The sequence below is a fragment of the Synchiropus splendidus genome, chromosome 3 (assembly GCF_027744825.2).
Source record: "Synchiropus splendidus isolate RoL2022-P1 chromosome 3, RoL_Sspl_1.0, whole genome shotgun sequence".
In the NCBI taxonomy this organism is placed as follows: domain Eukaryota; kingdom Metazoa; phylum Chordata; class Actinopteri; order Syngnathiformes; family Callionymidae; genus Synchiropus; species Synchiropus splendidus.
In genome coordinates, this window is record NC_071336.1 from 12,920,228 (window position 1) to 12,938,143 (window position 17,916).

A 17,916-nucleotide genomic window follows, 5' to 3' on the forward strand; every position below is an offset into this window, starting at 1 on the left:
GAAAACGTCTGGTATTGTTTTGCCACCGAATAGCAGGTGAATTTGATATAAACATTACATTTTTCACTGTTAACACTGTAAAAATAAATATGTATAAACTTTATTTCTATATCTACTATACGAAATGTGACAGACACAATGTAACAATGTTATATTAAAATAAAATGTGATGTTATGATGAAATCAATCTGCTCTTCCTTTTGTTTTTCTTCTCTGATCAGGACTGGGATACAGACGTGATGGGGAATAACTGCTACCAGACACGGAGGGGCGCTAGTGAGTAACCGGTGGTTCTGTGCGACTCCATTAAGGTGTCGAGCCAAACTGATCAATCTTTTTCACCTGTGAAAGTAACGAACTTGCAGAGTTGTTAAGATGAAGTTCTATGGAAAAGTGGGTTGAAGTTGCAGTGTTTACTCTCCTCTGGCAAAGCTAGCTAAGTGTGAGCCGGTCAAAGTGTCAAATGTTTTACTTCTCCTCGCCGCTATTATGACATATAATACAAATGAGACACATTCACCTCGACACAAAAAGTGTACTAGAGACTGTGGATTCAAAGAAGTAGGTGAATATTCCATTTTGTTCAGCTTGGTTAGCCTCAGTAGCTTCACCTGCCACAACTCTTTCCGAAGGAAATGAATTGACCTTAAGTTACTATTATAATCTTGGTCTTCTGGTTATATAAATTGTGTTTTGGTCATTTGGTGTTGATACGTTTCAGGAAATTGACTATGCTAACTCTGTTTCTGCGTCCACATATGCATATTTTAGTTCGGTCCAAATAGTCGAGGTTCCACGATTTGAATTTAGAAGTGTCATTTATTTCCCCTCGCCCCATAATAGTTTAAAACAAACCTCATGAGCGCTTACAGTCTGTTGCGAGGACAAACTGCTTTACCGGCATTACACCAGAGAACGGCGCTGCTGCTGCTGCTGTGTCTAACATACGTGACGTGAAGCCGCCGTGTTTTATTGCCTTTGGAACACTGATCGTCACTAAACATTTTATGTGGTACGGTAAAATATTTTATTGTCGATGTCAATCCGTCGTCATCGGGAAATAAACGAGTTTGGGAACGGCCAAAACGCTTAAAGATGGTGCACAAATAATCGTGTTAAAAACTGTAAAGAATTCATATTTGTTATTAAAATGAAAATCTCAGCAAATAATCCCGTTTGAGGAGACAAGCGTAAGGATAAATAACCATAATATAATGGGGAGCTATTTAGCATAATCTCTAATAAATCATCATAATCTATAACATGTTCTACTGTGTGAGAATCAAATCGTTTTGAATCGCCTAAAACAAATCATATCCGCTATTCGTGTCAAATGTTAAAAAGCATATCATGGAATGTGTGAACTTGAGGTGAACGCGAAATGCTGCTCCCTAGTGTTTATGGTATTTCATTGCATCTGTGCTCACGCTGCCCTCCTCCCTACATCCTTATCGCGCCGGTGGCCATAAAATCGAGCTTAAGACACACCAATCGCTCTGCCACTGATTTTGCGATTCACTCACACTCTCTCCTGTGTGAACTGTTGCCTGTGGTCCGCAAGTCCTTTTCTCAGGTGAGTGGGCAACTTTAATACTTCCTGTTTGAAGGGGAGCTGAAATCCGACCAATCACGTTTCGCGTTTATTCGTGAAATGTAGATTTGAATCAGATCACCAACTTTTCAAGAAGCCTTCCAAAATCGGTTGGCGTCAAGTGTGAGATTTTAATTGATGCTGCGGTGTATATTATGTATTCTCAGTTTAATGAAAAAAAAAAAACGAATTATTTTTCTAAAAATGCCTGTCTCACCTGATTTACATTAAAATGCCCTGAACACTTTTGATGTTCATGAATCTTACTTTTCCAGTGTTTTGAAGATCCACCCCCAATGGAAATGAACCACAAAAGAAGGTCCAAACATCAGGTAGCACAACATGTCCTACATGAACGCAATATTTATTGGAGAGTATTTACTCGGAATAAATGTCTTCTCTCAGTCTGCAGACTCGGGCCCGCAGCGACGGGGCGCCACCGTGAGCTTCCATAATATTTTCTACCAAGTACAGCAGGGAGGAAACTGCCTGTGCCGGAAGAAAGCCACCACCAAAGACATCCTGGTGGATCTCAAGTGAGTCTATGAGATGGATTGTGTACCATTACAAATAAGGGTCAACTGGCCGCTAGCCGAGCAGGTATGAAGATGTGAGAAGAGTTTGTCTGAGAAGTGCTGAGAACTAGGAATGGCTTTGGTACTTTCCTGGTGTGGATCATCCTGTAACATCTTGTTTGTGTAGTTTGTGGCACTGTCATCCATTTTCACATCCTTTTTTTTTTATTCTTGCTGAGCAGTTGTGCTGGTTTCCGCTTCCTGTTTGTATTCACCTTAATCATTCTGACTGGTTGGGAGGCCTTTAACTTAATTAAAACCTAAGCAAATAGGTACAGGGTTGCTGCAGTTGGTCAGATCTAGGTTCAGCAACATTATGTGCTCAAAGAATGAGGTCAGCTGACTACCTGAATGTACTGAATGACCAGGTTATTCCATCGATGGATTTTTTCTTCCCTGATGGCACGGGCATATTCCAAGATGACAGTGCCAGGATTCATCTGCCTCAAATTGTGAAAGACTGGTTCCGGGAGCATGAAACAATCATTTTCACACGTGGATTGGCCACCACAGATTCCAGACCTTAACCCCATTGACAATCTTTGGGATGTGCTGGAGAATGCCAATCCCAAGAGTGTCTTGTTTAAATGTGGTCAGATCAGAGAATATGATAAAAGCTCATGCTATTTGGAGATTATTTTCCCTCTTTCTGACGGAGTTTGAAGTCTTCAGAGAACACGGTCTTGTATCTCATCATCCCTTCACTCCCGAAAAAGACCCCACCTAGGGCTGCTACCCATTAGTGTATTGCCTCTTGTATTTTCATGTCCTTGTCAAGTGTGTTTGACTTTGTCTCACTTCCTGATAACCTGTTCAACGCATCCTGATGCAAATCTACACATAACAGGTTCATGATTACAGTACTATCTGGTCTTGTAAAATGTCCACTATCTCTGGACCTCAGCTGTGTGTGAATCGTTGGAGGACACGGCTGGGCGAACTATTAGGCGTGTTCACCAGTTTATTTATTTTAGTCTCATAACATGGCAACGTGACTGGATGAAAGTGAACTTCACAGGTCTCCTTCGCAAATGTGAAAGGAAGGAAGTGGTCTTTGTGGTCAGCTCCCTGCCGAGGTGCAGACCCTGCAGATGTTTGGAGGAACAATGATTCTTGGCTTGAAGCAACAAATGGACACAGAGGCAGGATGCTGAGCTGTCCTCCCTAATTACATGTTCAATTGGCAGGAAGATGGAAGTTCACGCTGACTTGGTGCTGCGGCTTTGTGTGCACGCTGTTATTGTGCCGACAGATCATGACAAAGATGTATATATATATATCAGTGAAGAGGATATTGGTTTTGTAAGTGGTGCACATTTATTGGCGCAAAAACAATGTTCATTTTGCATGCTCATTTCTGTTTTATTTTTTTAGCTTTTTCACTTTCATCATACAAAATAATTGTCACAATACGCCATTTTAATTTAAGCTACCATTTATGTTGACATTTCTGCAGTCAACTGAATGTTCTGTGTTGATGTCTTTGTTTTCAATTATATAATTTATTTAAACCCTCCACCAAGCAAATCTTGACCAACGTTGTATAAGCGCTTTCAAATACAGCTTGAGTCTCGTGAGCAGATTCTTATCATTGCTGATACCGCGGGTGGTTTATTGTTGCGTTTAATTATTGACTTCTCTGAGTCAAAGTTGAAGGCAGCTGCGGCGACCGAGTCCACGTGAGGGCTGCGGTTCGTGCCAACTTCACATGCACCATATGTAAACAGCATTTTGTTATTATTTCAGCTTTTTCAGACACTTACATTTGCATAACAAATATATTTGAACTCGATTAGTCTGCTATTGCATTCAAATGAAAAAATGCCTCTGTTCTGATTTACAGCACATTGAGCGGCCGTACTAACTCACATTCTGTTACATGGGATGGTGTTGCTGGGTTAAGTGGACAAGTAACACCAAGGACAATGTTGCGAAGACCTGGCTGTTTCCTTGTTTGAACCCCCTCATAGTCATCTGTGTATTCAAGCAAACTAAACAGCAGTTTGATATCATGATAAAAAGTAGCAAACAAAGATAGGTTTCTTCTGAAAGAAGACAAGAAGATTTGTTTCTATCTGACTGAGATCCACTGTGCAGGAAAGGGTTGTGGGACCATGAAGCAGCGGGGCGAGACAGAAGTTTCTAACCTTAGTCCCAGTCCAAGACAGTATTTTAATGTCATCATATTCTGAATAGATTCAGTAACTCATGAAAGGCAGTAACCAAATAAAGCTTTATTATACTGTTTGATGTTATTTTTGACAGTGGGATCATGAAGCCAGGATTAAACGCCATCATGGGAGCCACAGGAAGTGGAAAGTCCTCGTGAGTGGTCGCCAGCCGAGTGAATTGTGGTGGGTTTTTTTCAAACCTTTGCTGACCTCTGCCTTTGCTTTCTCTTTCTGAATCTAGCTTCCTGGATGTTCTGGCTGCCAGAAAAGACCCAGCAGGTCTGTCAGGCGAAGTCCTGATTGACGGGGCCCCTCAACCCCCCAACTTCAAGTGTCTGTCAGGATACGTGGTGCAGGTGACTCCTCTGAGAATCTGTCTGCTGCTCTGATGTCACTGTACATTGTCATCTGTGTAGTATTTTGGATTAAAAGAATCAATTCTGTTCTTAAATGTCCATCATATTAACGTGTATTTTTATCAATTCTGTATGTGACCTGTTAGATGACCTTTGTATCTAAATACAAAAGTCTTGCTGTGCTGCTGTGCAGGACGACGTGGTGATGGGAACTCTGACCGTCAGAGAGAACTTCACCTTCTCTGCAGCGCTTCGACTCCCCTCCAGCATCCCTCTGAGTGAAAAGACTCAGATGGTCAACAGGCTGATCAAGGAGCTGGGACTCACTCGAGTGGCAGACTCCAAGGTGAGACAGTGACTAGATGAGACCTGAGAGCACTGGAGACAGGAGGAGTTTCAGAAGCATCAGAAACAATTGAAATGAATTGATGAAGAATGAAGTCGCGTCAGCAGAGTCACAAGGTACACAAACAGGACGGTACGGGATGAGCTAGACTTGCCAAGTATAACGGTCATTCCTGCTTCTTTACCCTGTTCAAAAACACCATACCTCTCACTCTACAAACCACCTGTGGCTGTGGTTGTGTTCATCAAAGCAAGAAGCAGACAGTGGTCTAGTAAGTGTATAGAGCATCAGTCTGGATCACGTCTAGCCGTATTATTACGGAAAGTTTCTGTAGAACTTCTCTAAATGCGGTGAATGCAGCAGTTCAGTGAGGGAGCACTTTTACTTTTGTCACCAGGTTGGGACTCAGCTGATCCGTGGCGTCTCTGGGGGTGAGAGAAAACGGACCAACATCGGCATGGAACTCATCATTGATCCTCCTGTGCTTTTCCTGGACGAGCCCACCACTGGTCTTGACGCCAGCACTGCCAACTCAGTGCTGCTGCTGCTCAAGAGGTTCGGGTTCCTAACCTCACAGAGCCTCACCAAGCTTTATGTTCACGTGCGAAGCGTCTTGTCATCATCACTAGGATGGCGCAAAGTGGTCGCACCATCATCCTCTCCATCCATCAGCCTCGATACAGCATCTACCGTCTGTTCGACAGCCTGACCTTGCTGGTCAACGGCAAACAGGTAGCATAAGCTCCCAAACTATCTAGAAGGGTTTGAGCGCATCTTTCCTCTTTTAACGCAGTCATTTCTTTTTGTTAATCCAGGTGTACCATGGCCCGGCTCAGGAAGCACTGCAGTATTTCTCAGACGTCGGTAAGAAGCATAGTAGCACTTGAATCCGGTACGATGGGTGTAAACACTGTGGGCTGAATTTCCCAGGATACACCTGTGAATCCCACAACAATCCGGCTGACTTCTTCCTTGATGTCATCAACGGGGACTCAACAGCGGTGACCACTTCAGACGAAGGTATGTTGATCATGACATCAGTGCAAAAAAAACAAAGTTGGCTTCTATAATAATTACTGACAATAGCACACTTTTAGTTACACTTTTAAGGTACTTCTTGTTGCTATAACTAGTGCAAGAAGTCCTAGTTTAGCGCAAATGCCACTGTAGCATTTTAGCAAAGTTAGCAAGCGGCGTTTGCAAATGCTTTTGGAAGAGATCTGGTGTATTTTCACTACTTCTATAGTTGTTGATTCAATATTCAATGTTTTTCACTTGGAGGACCCTTGAAGGCTTTAGCATTTTAACCATTCATGTTTCCTGTATAATCATCGCTCGTAGAGTCACCAATGTACAACCTGTTGTAATTTGTTTTTCACCATGTATAATAAAATACATGGTGAAAAAATATTTCAGTCAATATTATGTTGTTAAATCATTCATATGATATGTGGACCTTGTTATCCAAGGTAAATTATTATTTCAGTGTGTATACATTTTGAGCCTTGAAGTACCTCACTGCTTTTAAAAGGTTGGTGATCGCTAGCTACACACTTAGCCACAGTCCTCCGACTGTGTTAGCACTGCTGCTACATCCACGCTTAGTTTGGTAGCTTCTCGTTTTAAAGCCTAACTCATTCTAAAGTGTGACAGAGGCTAGTGTGGTGGAACAGCATCTGTGTCTGAGTCAGTTGTATCTCTTCGTGGTTGGCCCTGAGCTGTCCTTATCTGGGCCCCTCTATCTGCCCACTGTAGCTCTGCCCTGGTGCTGGTCCCTCTATAACTGCAGTGACGGCACATGTGGCTGACACACTCCATCACAGCCCCTCCTTTATCCAGTCTCTTAACTTCGGACTCCTGAAAATGTTGTCAAGTTTAGATTTTTGGGAGTGAAGTCTACTGTGCAACCAAGTTGATATGTGGTTTTGGGTCTAAAATAGCCCGGTGGTTTCATCTTGAATCTGCCTGGACAAAAACTAGTAATCTGAATTAGGAGAGTGTCAAAATTAAAATTCTTCTGTTGCGTTACACAGTTCAACCCCCTTCACAAGGGCACTGTTGGAGAGGTCTGCAGGACGTTTGAACATAACTTGGTATTTGTGCAATATTTATGTCAGACAGATTCTTTCTCTCTTCAGATCCAGATTCTGACTCGTGGTCATCAACCAAACAGAGGATTGAGGACAAGCTGGTGGAGGAGTACAGAACCAGTCACTACTACAGACAGACCAAGGCAGAAATGGGTGAGCTGCAGTTGGATGATGATGTTTATGGCTTCGTGAGAAAAAGGCACTCACACCTTTTCTCATGTCTGTTGCAGAGGAAATCTTACAGAAGAAGGGGACGGCCACAGGATCTAACTCCAGGACCATAACATACACCACTGGCTTCTTCACCCAGTTTAAATGGGTCCTCAAGAGGACTTTCCGCAACCTGATGCTGAACCCACAGACCTCTGTTGCCCAGGTTCGGATCCACAACTCATTCTGCTTTTTCAATCATTTATTCCATCATCACGTTTCCTCAGACAATATTTTATATATTTAGATTCATGTACATAAGAGAGTTGACCGGGATCAAGTGTCAACAAGTGTGACATCTAAGTTACTACCGATACAAATGAATCATAGCGTTTTTGCTTAGCACCATCTAGTGGTCAATATATAAGATGCACTCTTAACTTCCCTCCAATTTCTGCCTTTGAACAGAACTCAATGATGCTGAAGACATGTTGCGCATGTTGAAAGTCATGGAGATGTTCACACGAATAAACTAAAATAATGACTTGTCTCAAGGTGGCCGTGACTTTGTTCCTCGCTCTGGTGGTCGGAGCCATTTTCTTTGGCGTGGAGGAGAATCAGAGTGGATTACAGAACAGGTTTCATTTTCTGTTTATGTCAAGTTTGTGGAAATGCTATGTTTTTCCTTGAGTTTTCTCTGACACGGTGTTATTTCAGGATGGGCGCTCTTTTCTTCATCACAGTCAATCAGTGCTTCAGCTCACTGTCGGCTGCAGAGCTTTTCATCACCGAGAGGAAACTCTTTATGTGAGTCGGATGATGCAACATTCTCTCACAGCGTGTTAAGGAATGCTATTCCTGCTTTCACCAATCAGACAGTGACCAGTTGGAATGAGATTTGGAGATAACTATGAAAACTACACACTATTTTGCCGCGTTATGGCTTAAGAGAGACATTTTTGTGTCTGGAGTGAGTGACTCTCCTCCACCCTTCTTTTGTCTTCCCTGCAGACACGAGTACATCAGTGGTTACTACAGACTGTCTGTCTACTTCCTGACAAAGATTCTGTCTGACATCATCACCCTGAGAACCATCCCCGCCATCGTCTTCAGCTGTGTGGCCTACTTCATGATCGGTCAGTCGATAAAATGTTCCGGCTTGCCTCTACAGTCGACAACTTCTTACGCATCTAGCTTAGCTCACAGATAGTCATCGATGTGGGTACCTTGATTTACGCCCTTGTACAGCTAGCTTGGTCAAATCCGTTTAAATACGCTGCAGAACAGCTCATTCTTTGTAATCCATGTTTTGCTGAGGTGCTAGTGGGGAAACCCTGGTTTGTCTGTGGTCTCTTTTCCTCATAAAATAAATCTAGTTACATATTTCTCACTCAATCCAAGGATACCTAGAGGAGCACTTCTATCTGTGTCTTTTTGTTCTGTCTTAGTATTAAAGGGAACTGTTGTTGCTCAACATCTGCCAAGTGTTTGTGTTGGTTGTCCTGCTGCATGTGCAGGTCTGAAGCCGACAGTGGATGCCTTCTTCCTCTTCATGTTCTCTGTGATGCTGGTGGCCTACACGGCTACCTCCATGGCTCTGGCTATATCAGCTGACCAGACTGTAGTGGCCATCGCCAACATCTTCATGACCATCTCCTGTGTCTTCATGATGGTTTGTGAATCACCAACAACCAAGGCTCTGCTTATTTGGAAGTTAAAACATCGGACTTCTCCTGTAGATCTTTGCCGGTTTGCTGGTGAACCTTCCCTCCATTGTCAACTGGTTGGCCTGGCTGAAATACCTGAGTATTCCACGTTATGGACTGAGTGTATGTGCAGCATTCGTAGTTGATTTGGATGCCTAACTTTTTACTGCTTAAATTTGTCTCAACATCTCAGGGTGACGATGACGATGACGATGATGGTGGTGGTGTGTTTGTGTTTGCAGGCCCTCCAGATAAATGAATTCACAGGGCTCAAATTTTGTCAAGGACTCAACGTCACTCCTCCTGGACTCGTGTAAGGAAACATTCACACTTCTGTCTCACGACCAGAAACGTTGCTCATCTGAAAGGCTCTTCCTGTGTTCAGTTGCACAGGTGAGGAGTTTTTGAAGCAGCAGGGAGTGGACTACTCCCTCTGGGGCTTCTGGCAGAACCATGTAGCCCTTATAATCATGACGGTCTGCTTCCTCATCATTGCCTATCTCAAGCTCCGCTTCATCCGGAAGTTCACTTAGACCATCAGCAGCAGCAGCAGAAGACGGAAAGTTCTTTTGTTCTGCCGTTCCTCTTGACCGCACGTTGACCTGATCGAGTTCCACACAAGACTTGTTGATCGGAATTTTGTACCTGCTATTGTTGCACCAGCGTTAAACCAAAAAAGTAATTAATGTTCACTTTTGAAATGAGAGTTTATATTCTGTATTTATTGATTTGTGATAAATAAACAAATTTAAAAAACAAACTAAAACACTGTTTTCCATAAGCTTCCAACTAAACAGTTATGAAGAGCATCCTGTTGATCTAATATACACAGTTGTCTAGATGTATAAACCGTATAAACCAAATTTTGTTTGTTCTCAGTTATATAGTTTTCATTTTTGTTGCCACCTCTCATCCGAGCTGATTAAGAAAAGATACTTTTTTTTTAAATCAGCAAGGATCTTCATCAAATGTAATACTGAAATTCAGGACCGCTTTCATTTCCCATAAAATAACGTACATCCATATTTGGACGTCCTGACTAGCAGTGAATCATGCCTGATGTTTCTCTCTCCCAGACAAAAGAAGTTTCTTCCTTTGATGATTTGAAGTTAAATATTACAGAAGATTATCTGGATCAACTGTGTTGAAACGCCGAAACTTTCCAGTCTAGACGTCTCCGCCTTTCCTCCCCTGCTTTCATTTTCTCCCATTTCCCCGCACAAGCAGTCGTCTCCAACTGCAGAATCATGTCTGCTGTGTCGCTCCTTCCTCTCGTGCTTTTCATCCTTCTATGCAGGGAGCAAAGAGTCGCTTCAACTCTGGGTGAGTACTTCATGTTTATTTCATAAGCAGTACTGATGAGGAGGAAAAAGGTGTGCAAAGAGACCTGAGCCCAGAAGACTAATCACTCCTTGAAGGTGTCATCACCATGAAATATTCAACCTTTACGTGACAGATCAGATATCCGCAGGCACCTTCACACAGCTGCGGGAAAAGATTCAGGCTTCAAACGGACTTGAGGGCTTTTTTTTCATTATGTTTTTCCGTATAGATAGAGATAGAACTAGAGATACATTTTGTTACATGGACCTTTTAAAACCCAGAATCATCATAAGGATCTGCCTGTGGTCAACATCATTGACGACTGAGCCCTCGCTCCATTGTCATTTCAGCTAGCCAGCTTTCCAATGAGAAAAAAAGTTGTTTTGAGTCTTGTGTTCCAATACCAAATCAGAGTCAGAGTTCCCAGAGCTTGACGGTTCGCCGGTGGATGACACCTGCAGAATCGTCTTGACTCCATCTCCAGGTGTTGAGGAAAAGAACAGCATGACTCCATCACCAGTCACGAAGAAGGTAACTGATTCCTGTTAACCACATATGCTACAGCTGGTCCTGATAGCAAGTATTCAGAGCAACAGCTGTTCTCGACCTCTAGTAAGCCAAAAAAAGAACCGGTCTAGATGGTACCCCTAATTAGCCAGACTTCACTCTTTGGCTCAAATATTCAACCAGTTTGGATTGGAACTGCCCACAGCAGATGAGAAGCCCCGAAGCTTGGCTGCAATTTGGAGTATAAATTGGAACGTAATGCAGTTATGCACCGTTTATATAGAGTTAAGAAAAAATAACCTTTAAACTCTAGGAGATTCAGAATTTTCTCTGGACCATAGTTTGCTACCCCTCACTGTGAATCTTCCTGTTTTCATAGTGATCCTTTCTCTTTCACTTTCCAGCCTCCGACAACACCACAGCCTGGCGCTCAAACAAAACCAAGACAGGTTACAAACCAGAAGCCATCAGGCCAAAAGACGCCCCGTCCTGGACAACCCGTCATCAACATTCTCCTCCAATACCTGATGTCAAACCACAGACTGCAGACTGGAGGCAACAGAATGGCCTCAAGCAGCGAGGAATTTATGTTTCATCCGATGGCATCAGACAAACGCTGGATGAATTTAGCCGCCGCGTCTTCTCAGGACTCGAGTGATGAATGAACTCACTTGGAGTATGTGACCCATGACGATATTGTCATAATAAAATCATGTATTTAAGAAAATGAAATGATCTTCTAAAATAATTCACCCTGCTTAAAATGACTGATGCATTATCAATGTACAATATCAATCTATCATTTAGATCCATCATCCAAGATGGGCTTTTAAGGCTTCATGAAACAGTGGCATCATTTTCAGAGCCCACTAGATGGCACTCTTTGCTCCAAAGTCTTTGCATTTAAACAACCATTTCAATTATTCCATTTTTAAGCCAAGAGCGCCACCTACTGAGCTCTGAAAATGAGGACGCTGTCTCATACAATGGTGCTGCAGTCAAGACCAAAACTAATGAGGTGGGGGGTGAGACTAGTAGTAGACTACCTCTTCACTAGTCTTGCTCCGGTCTTGACACATAAAATACTGCTGTAACTACAGCAGAACTTAACCGTTCCTCAACTCCTTACTGAAAATAGAGTTTAACTCTCATCGTAGTTATCAATATGCTGTGACTGGTGTCCACAAAGAACAATCCCAGGCATTGAGTAACAGTTCGCATCTATACATGGTGTCCAGAGAGCTTTTTGTATCTGCATTATTATTTCATTTCTTTTCCTTTGTACATTTGTTGACTGTGCACATTGCAGGTTGAGTCCCAGAGGTGAAGGAGATGGCAAAGTATCACTTCTCATCAGGTCCAGGTTCCGGTGGCAGTTCTGACCGTGTATGGTCTTTTTCCTTTCTCACACACTTGCTTTGTTTACCTGGACAACAAAGGGACCAGTCATCAGCCGACTCAGTCGCTCATTTGTACCAACATGTTGTTAATTCATGGCTCTGAAATGTTTATTATTGGAGGGAAATACCTACTATCTCTTCCTTGGACATCAGGCAGCACTGGACTCTTTACATCAGGGAACTGAACATCCAGCTTCCTCCTGGGTTCAGAAACATTCAGGCTGCAGAGGTCAGACGGAAAGAAGCGTTCGCAGGTGACACTCCTCTCCATCAGCTGACAGGAGAAAAATCCAGATGAATGAAATGATTTTCACAGATGTATCCACACAGATTTGGAAATGCAGTTTTACCTGAGCTGGGTTGGAACCTGTCAAGTGGCTGGAGAGTGAGTGGCGACTGTAAATGCTACCTTGGTACCTATTAGATTCAGGAAAAAACAAAACCGGATGTCAGGCTGTTGCTATTGAGTTAGAAGCAATAGTCCATGGCATCGGGTGGGCTGTGCAGCGATAGTACATGTAGGGATGTTTGAAGTGGTGGGTCGATGAGGCTTCATGAAACTGTGTCCTGATGTTCAGAAAGTGGCGCTTTTGGTTTCAAAGTAATGTGAGGTTTAAGTGAAATGGTTGTTCAAATCCAAAGATTTTAGAGCAGAGAGTGCCATCTAGTGGACTCTGAAAATGAGGACACTGTTTCATGAAGCCTCATCAGCCCATCACTTTAAATATCCCGTATCGCAGCACAGTCCACCTGATGAAACTCTCCAGATGTTTTGCCATGGAATATCAGACCATCACTAATGTCTGTAAAATGGCTTAAAGATAATAGTAGAGGAAGGATAGCGCTGCTGGAGGTCACTTGAATGAAAACACACAAAAACACAAACTGACCAGCATTAGGAAGTCCTGGGTCTATCATGCATCTGTTATCTGTGAGCGTGCTCAGTACCCACGACGGCCTGTCGCTACAGCAGTCACTGCCTTCACAAGTACTGAATGTTTCAGGCTGACAGAGTGCGGTAAACAAACTTCAGACTTCAGGGCAGGAATGGGCATCAATATGCTTTGGACAAAAAGTGAAAATCTGGATCTAATAATAACACAAAGCAAAGTGATGGATGTTATTTTGGGTGAACTGCTACTACAAGGAATGGACAAAAAAATGCTTAATATTCAACAAAAAAAAAGACGTAAGAAGAAGGTGGCTAATGTGATGCCTCAGGCGGGAACTGACATGTACAAAGTGGAGAAAACAGACCAGGTGAATGTAAAGTAGGACTTGAACGACGCTGAAAAAAAATGATGTTGTTCCTAAACCACCCAATTTTATTTTATAGGCCATCAGCTAAAATTGGTAGTAAACCTGCTGATTGTTTAATATTCTTTTTGCAAGTCCATTCTGTTATTTTACCTTTTTATATGTTCAAATGTATCTAAATGAATGCATAAAGGAACGCTTGTCGTCAGACTGGATTAAAAAAAAAAAAACGCTCGGAATGAGAGTTAGTGGTCTAGGAAAAGCAAGAATTACCTATTGGTGAAAGTCCAAGATTGATGCCTGAAATCCACATGACGATGATGGCAGGCAGGTTGGTTTTGGCCAGTTACACTGAACAAGTACGGCATGATGGCAGATGGGGGGATTAGAAGAGGGGTGCTCGAAGGAGGTGGAGGGGGAGGAGGAGGAGAGGGAGCGCTACGTTTCTGAACATCGGCCTCACCAAGATCCACATTGTCCATGTTTGAGCTCATGATGGAGGTTCCTGCGGTGATAGACATTGGATCTGAAGTATTTCTGAACTCCATCTGTTTGTCCTGTTTGTCTGTCTCATTGCAGCTTGGGAGCAAAACCAGAGGAGATCTTGTGTGATTCTTCAAAGTACCCGGCACTTTCAGGTGCCCAATCACAGATTTTGCGTAGTCAATCTTCAGTGATCTATTGGTGCCTTGAACAGTTGTTTGACTTGCTAAAAACAGAGTCTCTCGGTCTGACATGATTAATGTGTTGGCGACAGGAGTCTCTTCAAATCGGAGCACTCTATGGTCAGGGCTAGCCTTAGTCATGGGGTCATCTTGATCATGACTCTCGACAGACTCAGATGGTTCACTGTCCTGCCAGTAATCCTTTCTCGAAAGGCACTGAGGCACCAGTTTGTCGTCCTGTGGTTCATTCTCTGGGTTTTTGTCCTTTGAAGAGTGATGCCCGTGTTGTGCATTCCTGAGTGCGACCGCAGGTTCTGTCAACTCCCCAAGTGCTTTTGAGTTCTTTTTGGTAGCATTTTTGGCATCACTTGTTGATTCAAACCTTTGGTTTCCTTTTTTAAGAATCTCCACACAAACTTTAGAAAACTGCAGTGGTGGCCGCCCTGCGAGGGGCTTTGAGAGGGTACTTCCCATCTTGCCGGACACCTGAGCACCAGCCATTGAATTTGAGGCAGCGTTTTTGAACACAGGTTTTGACGAGAATGGCTTTGGACTGTCTCCAGTCAGCTTCTGGTTTGAGGTCTTTTGGTTTGTCTGACTCTGTGAGGTATTTTTTGATTGTTTTGTGAAAGAAATAAGGCTTAAGGTTTGAGTCACTGTTCCTTCCGAAGGTCGGACCTCCACCGGTTCAGCAGTTGGACTCAACATTGATGGTGTGCTGACATCAGCTTCATGTTCTTGAGATGAAAAGGCAGATTTATTTAAGATAGTAGGCACGTTTGTGTGATAGCTTGGCTGAGAAGTTTGGCTTGACTCTGAATATTTTGACCCCCCAGGCTTTGATTCTGCTGTGTTTTCTCTGGACATTGGAAAACGTGGTGCATCTTTAGGCTTTATTTTGCCATCTCTATGATCTGGAGATTTCTCTGTTTTTGAGCCAGCATTGTCCTGGAGGCTGGATCCTTCCTGTAGAGGTGTCTGAATTATTTTGGGTTTGTCAGCGCATTTTGTTGGTTTGTTTTTTAAGCTTATCTTTGCTGTACTGTCGGTTGCTTTGCTGCCTTTTGGTGGTTTCACTGAGGGTTCTGAGCTATCACGGGTGGCCATAGACACCTTTGACTGTTTTCCTTTTGCTTTGTCCATCTTTTCATCTATCTTCATTTTCTCCCCTTTCCAGGTTCTTTTATCCTCTTCATCCACTCCTTGGGTGGGTGTCTTTGTGATTTTGGGGAGGGTGGAGTTCTCTCTGTGTTCTTTCTGAATCTTGGCATTAAGTTCCTCCACAAACCTGTGAACCCAATGAAGTCCAGTTAGACGACTTGCCACTGTACATCCAAATATTATAGCAGTTACCTGATATGAAAAGAATCATGGACAAATAGAGGATACTCTAGGAGTTTTGAACATTCAGTTCGTCTTTCTGGATCCATCTGGAGGCAACCCTTTCAGAGTCGGCAGTAAAAAGAGAGAGCTGATGTGAATATAGCAGTACTAAGACTGGCATGCTGTTCCTAGTGTTGGACAGCACGGTCAGATGTGCGTGTACCTGAGCCAGCTCCAACACCATCGGAGAAATGGCCGGGTATCGATGCTCTAGAGGAACTTTGCTGAAGCTCTCTGGTAGTTTTACACCAGAAAATACAGGATTCCTGTAGAATAGTGTTTGGTGATGAGCTGCCAGGTTACCTGCAGTTGAGCAAAGGTGTCAGATGGTCTTTCATTATTACCAAACGCTCAATACGAGAGGACTCACCAAAGAACCTAACAATGTGGTGTATTTGGTCCAAGTCAGAGTCTCCAGGAAATAGAGGCTGGCCAGTTAGCATCTCCATCAACAGGCAACCTAAAGCCCACACATCTACTGGCCTGCAAACCCAACCAAACACTTCTAAACATCTCTCATGGAATCAGCAAATAAAGTATATTCCACTTACTTCCCATACTTGGTGTCCCCCACCAGAAGCTCCGGGGCTCTGTACCATCTCGTGGCCACATAGTCTGTGTACACTCCGCCCTCTGCAGGTGATGCCACGGTACGGGCAAAACCAAAATCACACAATTTTACCACACCTCCGTGTGATATGAGGACGTTCTCTGGTTTAATGTCACGATGGATGACCTGGGGGTACAGATACCCATTGACCAATGCCATAAATGCTTTGTTACCTGTCACACAGACAACTTTACATTTTGCTGGTGGCAAAAAGCAGTCGCTCTTAGAATCTGGTAAAGGTACTGGCGAGAGGTGTTCAGGTCCAGGCCGTTGGGGTTCTGCTCCAAATCATCGAGGAGCGTCCGCTCCACAAACTCAAACACCAGATACCAACGACGACGGCGCTTCCATACTTCCAGAAGGTTCACCAGGTTATCGTGACGAAGTTGCTGGAGACACGAGAAAACGTCAGCAAGATTCCTGTGCCATGCAGTTCAATATAAGAACCTTTAGTATTTTTTTTTATCTAAAAAATGTGGGCTCAGAATACACACTTCTGACTTAGACACAAATTATTTGTGCACCGAGAGTATTTCTTTAATCAGAGGCGACATCCCGGCACCACGTTACCATTAATGTGTCCAAAACACAACATATAGACTCATTGTTTAGATGGAATTCCTTTCATCTGCTGTGAATATGAGTCTGCCTGCACTTGTCTTGTGATTGACAGTGTTTTTGTGCCGGGCCTCTATCAGGTTTCAGACTGACCACTCCGCCCAGTGATTGATTGACAGCTACCCGCAGCAGCTTGATCTCCCTCAGGGCGATCTTCTTCACTGTCTTGTCATCGTCCGAGTCCATGAACTTCTTGATGGCGACCAGACGACCCGAGTCTCGATGGCGGCACTTCAGAACCGTGCCGTAGCTGCCTTCCCCGACCAGACCCAGAGACTCATAGCGCTCCATTGGCCTAAAAATGAATGAATGAATCTTTAAATTCAACCTCCTGCAACGTATTGTGAATACATTACAGGACAAATTATTATTTTTAACAGTGTTTATGTGGAACTGTACGCTGAGTGTGTGAGGTCCATTGTGTTGTGTGTTACTCTCACTCATTTTCAAATATGGTTTTGATTCTCATTCTTATACAAACTATTTCAATTTGCCTTGTTTTCTTGTTGACATTCATCATGGGGTCACGGCTGGGTGGAACCAACCCCAGCTAAACAGGACAAGAGAAGAGGGACAGTCTGGACAAGCAGTCCACCACAGACCACACATAGATATTAAAACACTTCACACCCACTCAGACAGACAATTTAGAGTCAACAATTCACCCATGAAAGTATTCTAACTGTGGGAGGAAACCAGAGTGTCTCAAGAAAAAACTCCACACAGAACAAACACAGGTTTGGTCCGCAAGTTGAGGGTTAGATGTTAAGATGTTAACTATGATATATAACATAGAATAATAATACAACTCGCCACCCGTAACACAAACTGTCGGTTGTTCACAGACTAGGATGTAAATGTTGCGACTTTGTCTAATATTCCATTTGAATTCATTTCAAAAATAGTTTAGCTTCATGCCTGAAGAAATAATTTGTGTTCAAATGAAGCAGGACGTTAATGGCGTAGTGAAACTACATTACGGAGTTGAGTCAACACACTCACCTCACAGTTGACGTCTTAATCCGTTATGAACGTAAACACTGGAGTAACATCGTGTGTGTTATCGGAGACCTCACTCGGTGTCGATGTCGGTGTGTGGCTGCCTGCGTGTACAGTATGTACGCGCGTCCTACCGCCCAGTAGACATGTTGCTATAGCAACCGCCCCT

The 17,916-nt window shown here is 43.3% G+C and overlaps 2 protein-coding genes across 3 annotated transcripts; one reads left to right on the forward strand and one right to left on the reverse strand.

Annotated features, from left to right (window-relative positions):
• Positions 1-577: 577 nt before the first annotated feature.
• Positions 578-11,494, forward strand: abcg2a (ATP-binding cassette, sub-family G (WHITE), member 2a). The gene is made up of 20 exons (XM_053860268.1): positions 578-1,573; positions 1,867-1,923; positions 1,997-2,127; positions 4,432-4,491; positions 4,579-4,693; positions 4,887-5,039; positions 5,437-5,594; positions 5,669-5,771; positions 5,855-5,903; positions 5,970-6,059; positions 7,178-7,282; positions 7,360-7,505; positions 7,835-7,917; positions 7,997-8,086; positions 8,291-8,415; positions 8,797-8,951; positions 9,019-9,108; positions 9,228-9,298; positions 9,371-10,839; positions 11,220-11,494. Exons 1-19 carry the CDS (start codon positions 1,382-1,384, stop codon positions 9,516-9,518), a joined length of 2,121 nt encoding a protein of 706 aa, XP_053716243.1. The 5' UTR covers positions 578-1,381; the 3' UTR covers positions 9,519-10,839; positions 11,220-11,494.
• Positions 11,482-17,861, reverse strand: LOC128756077 (cyclin-dependent kinase-like 5). Of its 2 annotated transcripts, none has more exons than XM_053860266.1 (11): positions 17,751-17,861; positions 16,872-17,043; positions 16,325-16,519; positions 16,072-16,256; positions 15,891-16,003; positions 15,684-15,823; positions 15,491-15,579; positions 13,746-15,425; positions 12,566-12,632; positions 12,348-12,489; positions 11,482-12,241 (listed from the first exon to the last, which is right to left on the reverse strand). In XM_053860266.1, exons 2-11 carry the CDS (start codon positions 17,037-17,039, stop codon positions 12,159-12,161), a joined length of 2,862 nt encoding a protein of 953 aa, XP_053716241.1. In that variant the 5' UTR covers positions 17,040-17,043; positions 17,751-17,861; the 3' UTR covers positions 11,482-12,158. The 2 variants fall into 2 exon arrangements, with proteins under 2 accessions (XP_053716241.1, XP_053716242.1); XM_053860267.1 differs by having other exon boundaries at positions 12,173-12,241; positions 12,344-12,489.
• Between the last annotated feature and the right edge of the window lie 55 nt (positions 17,862-17,916).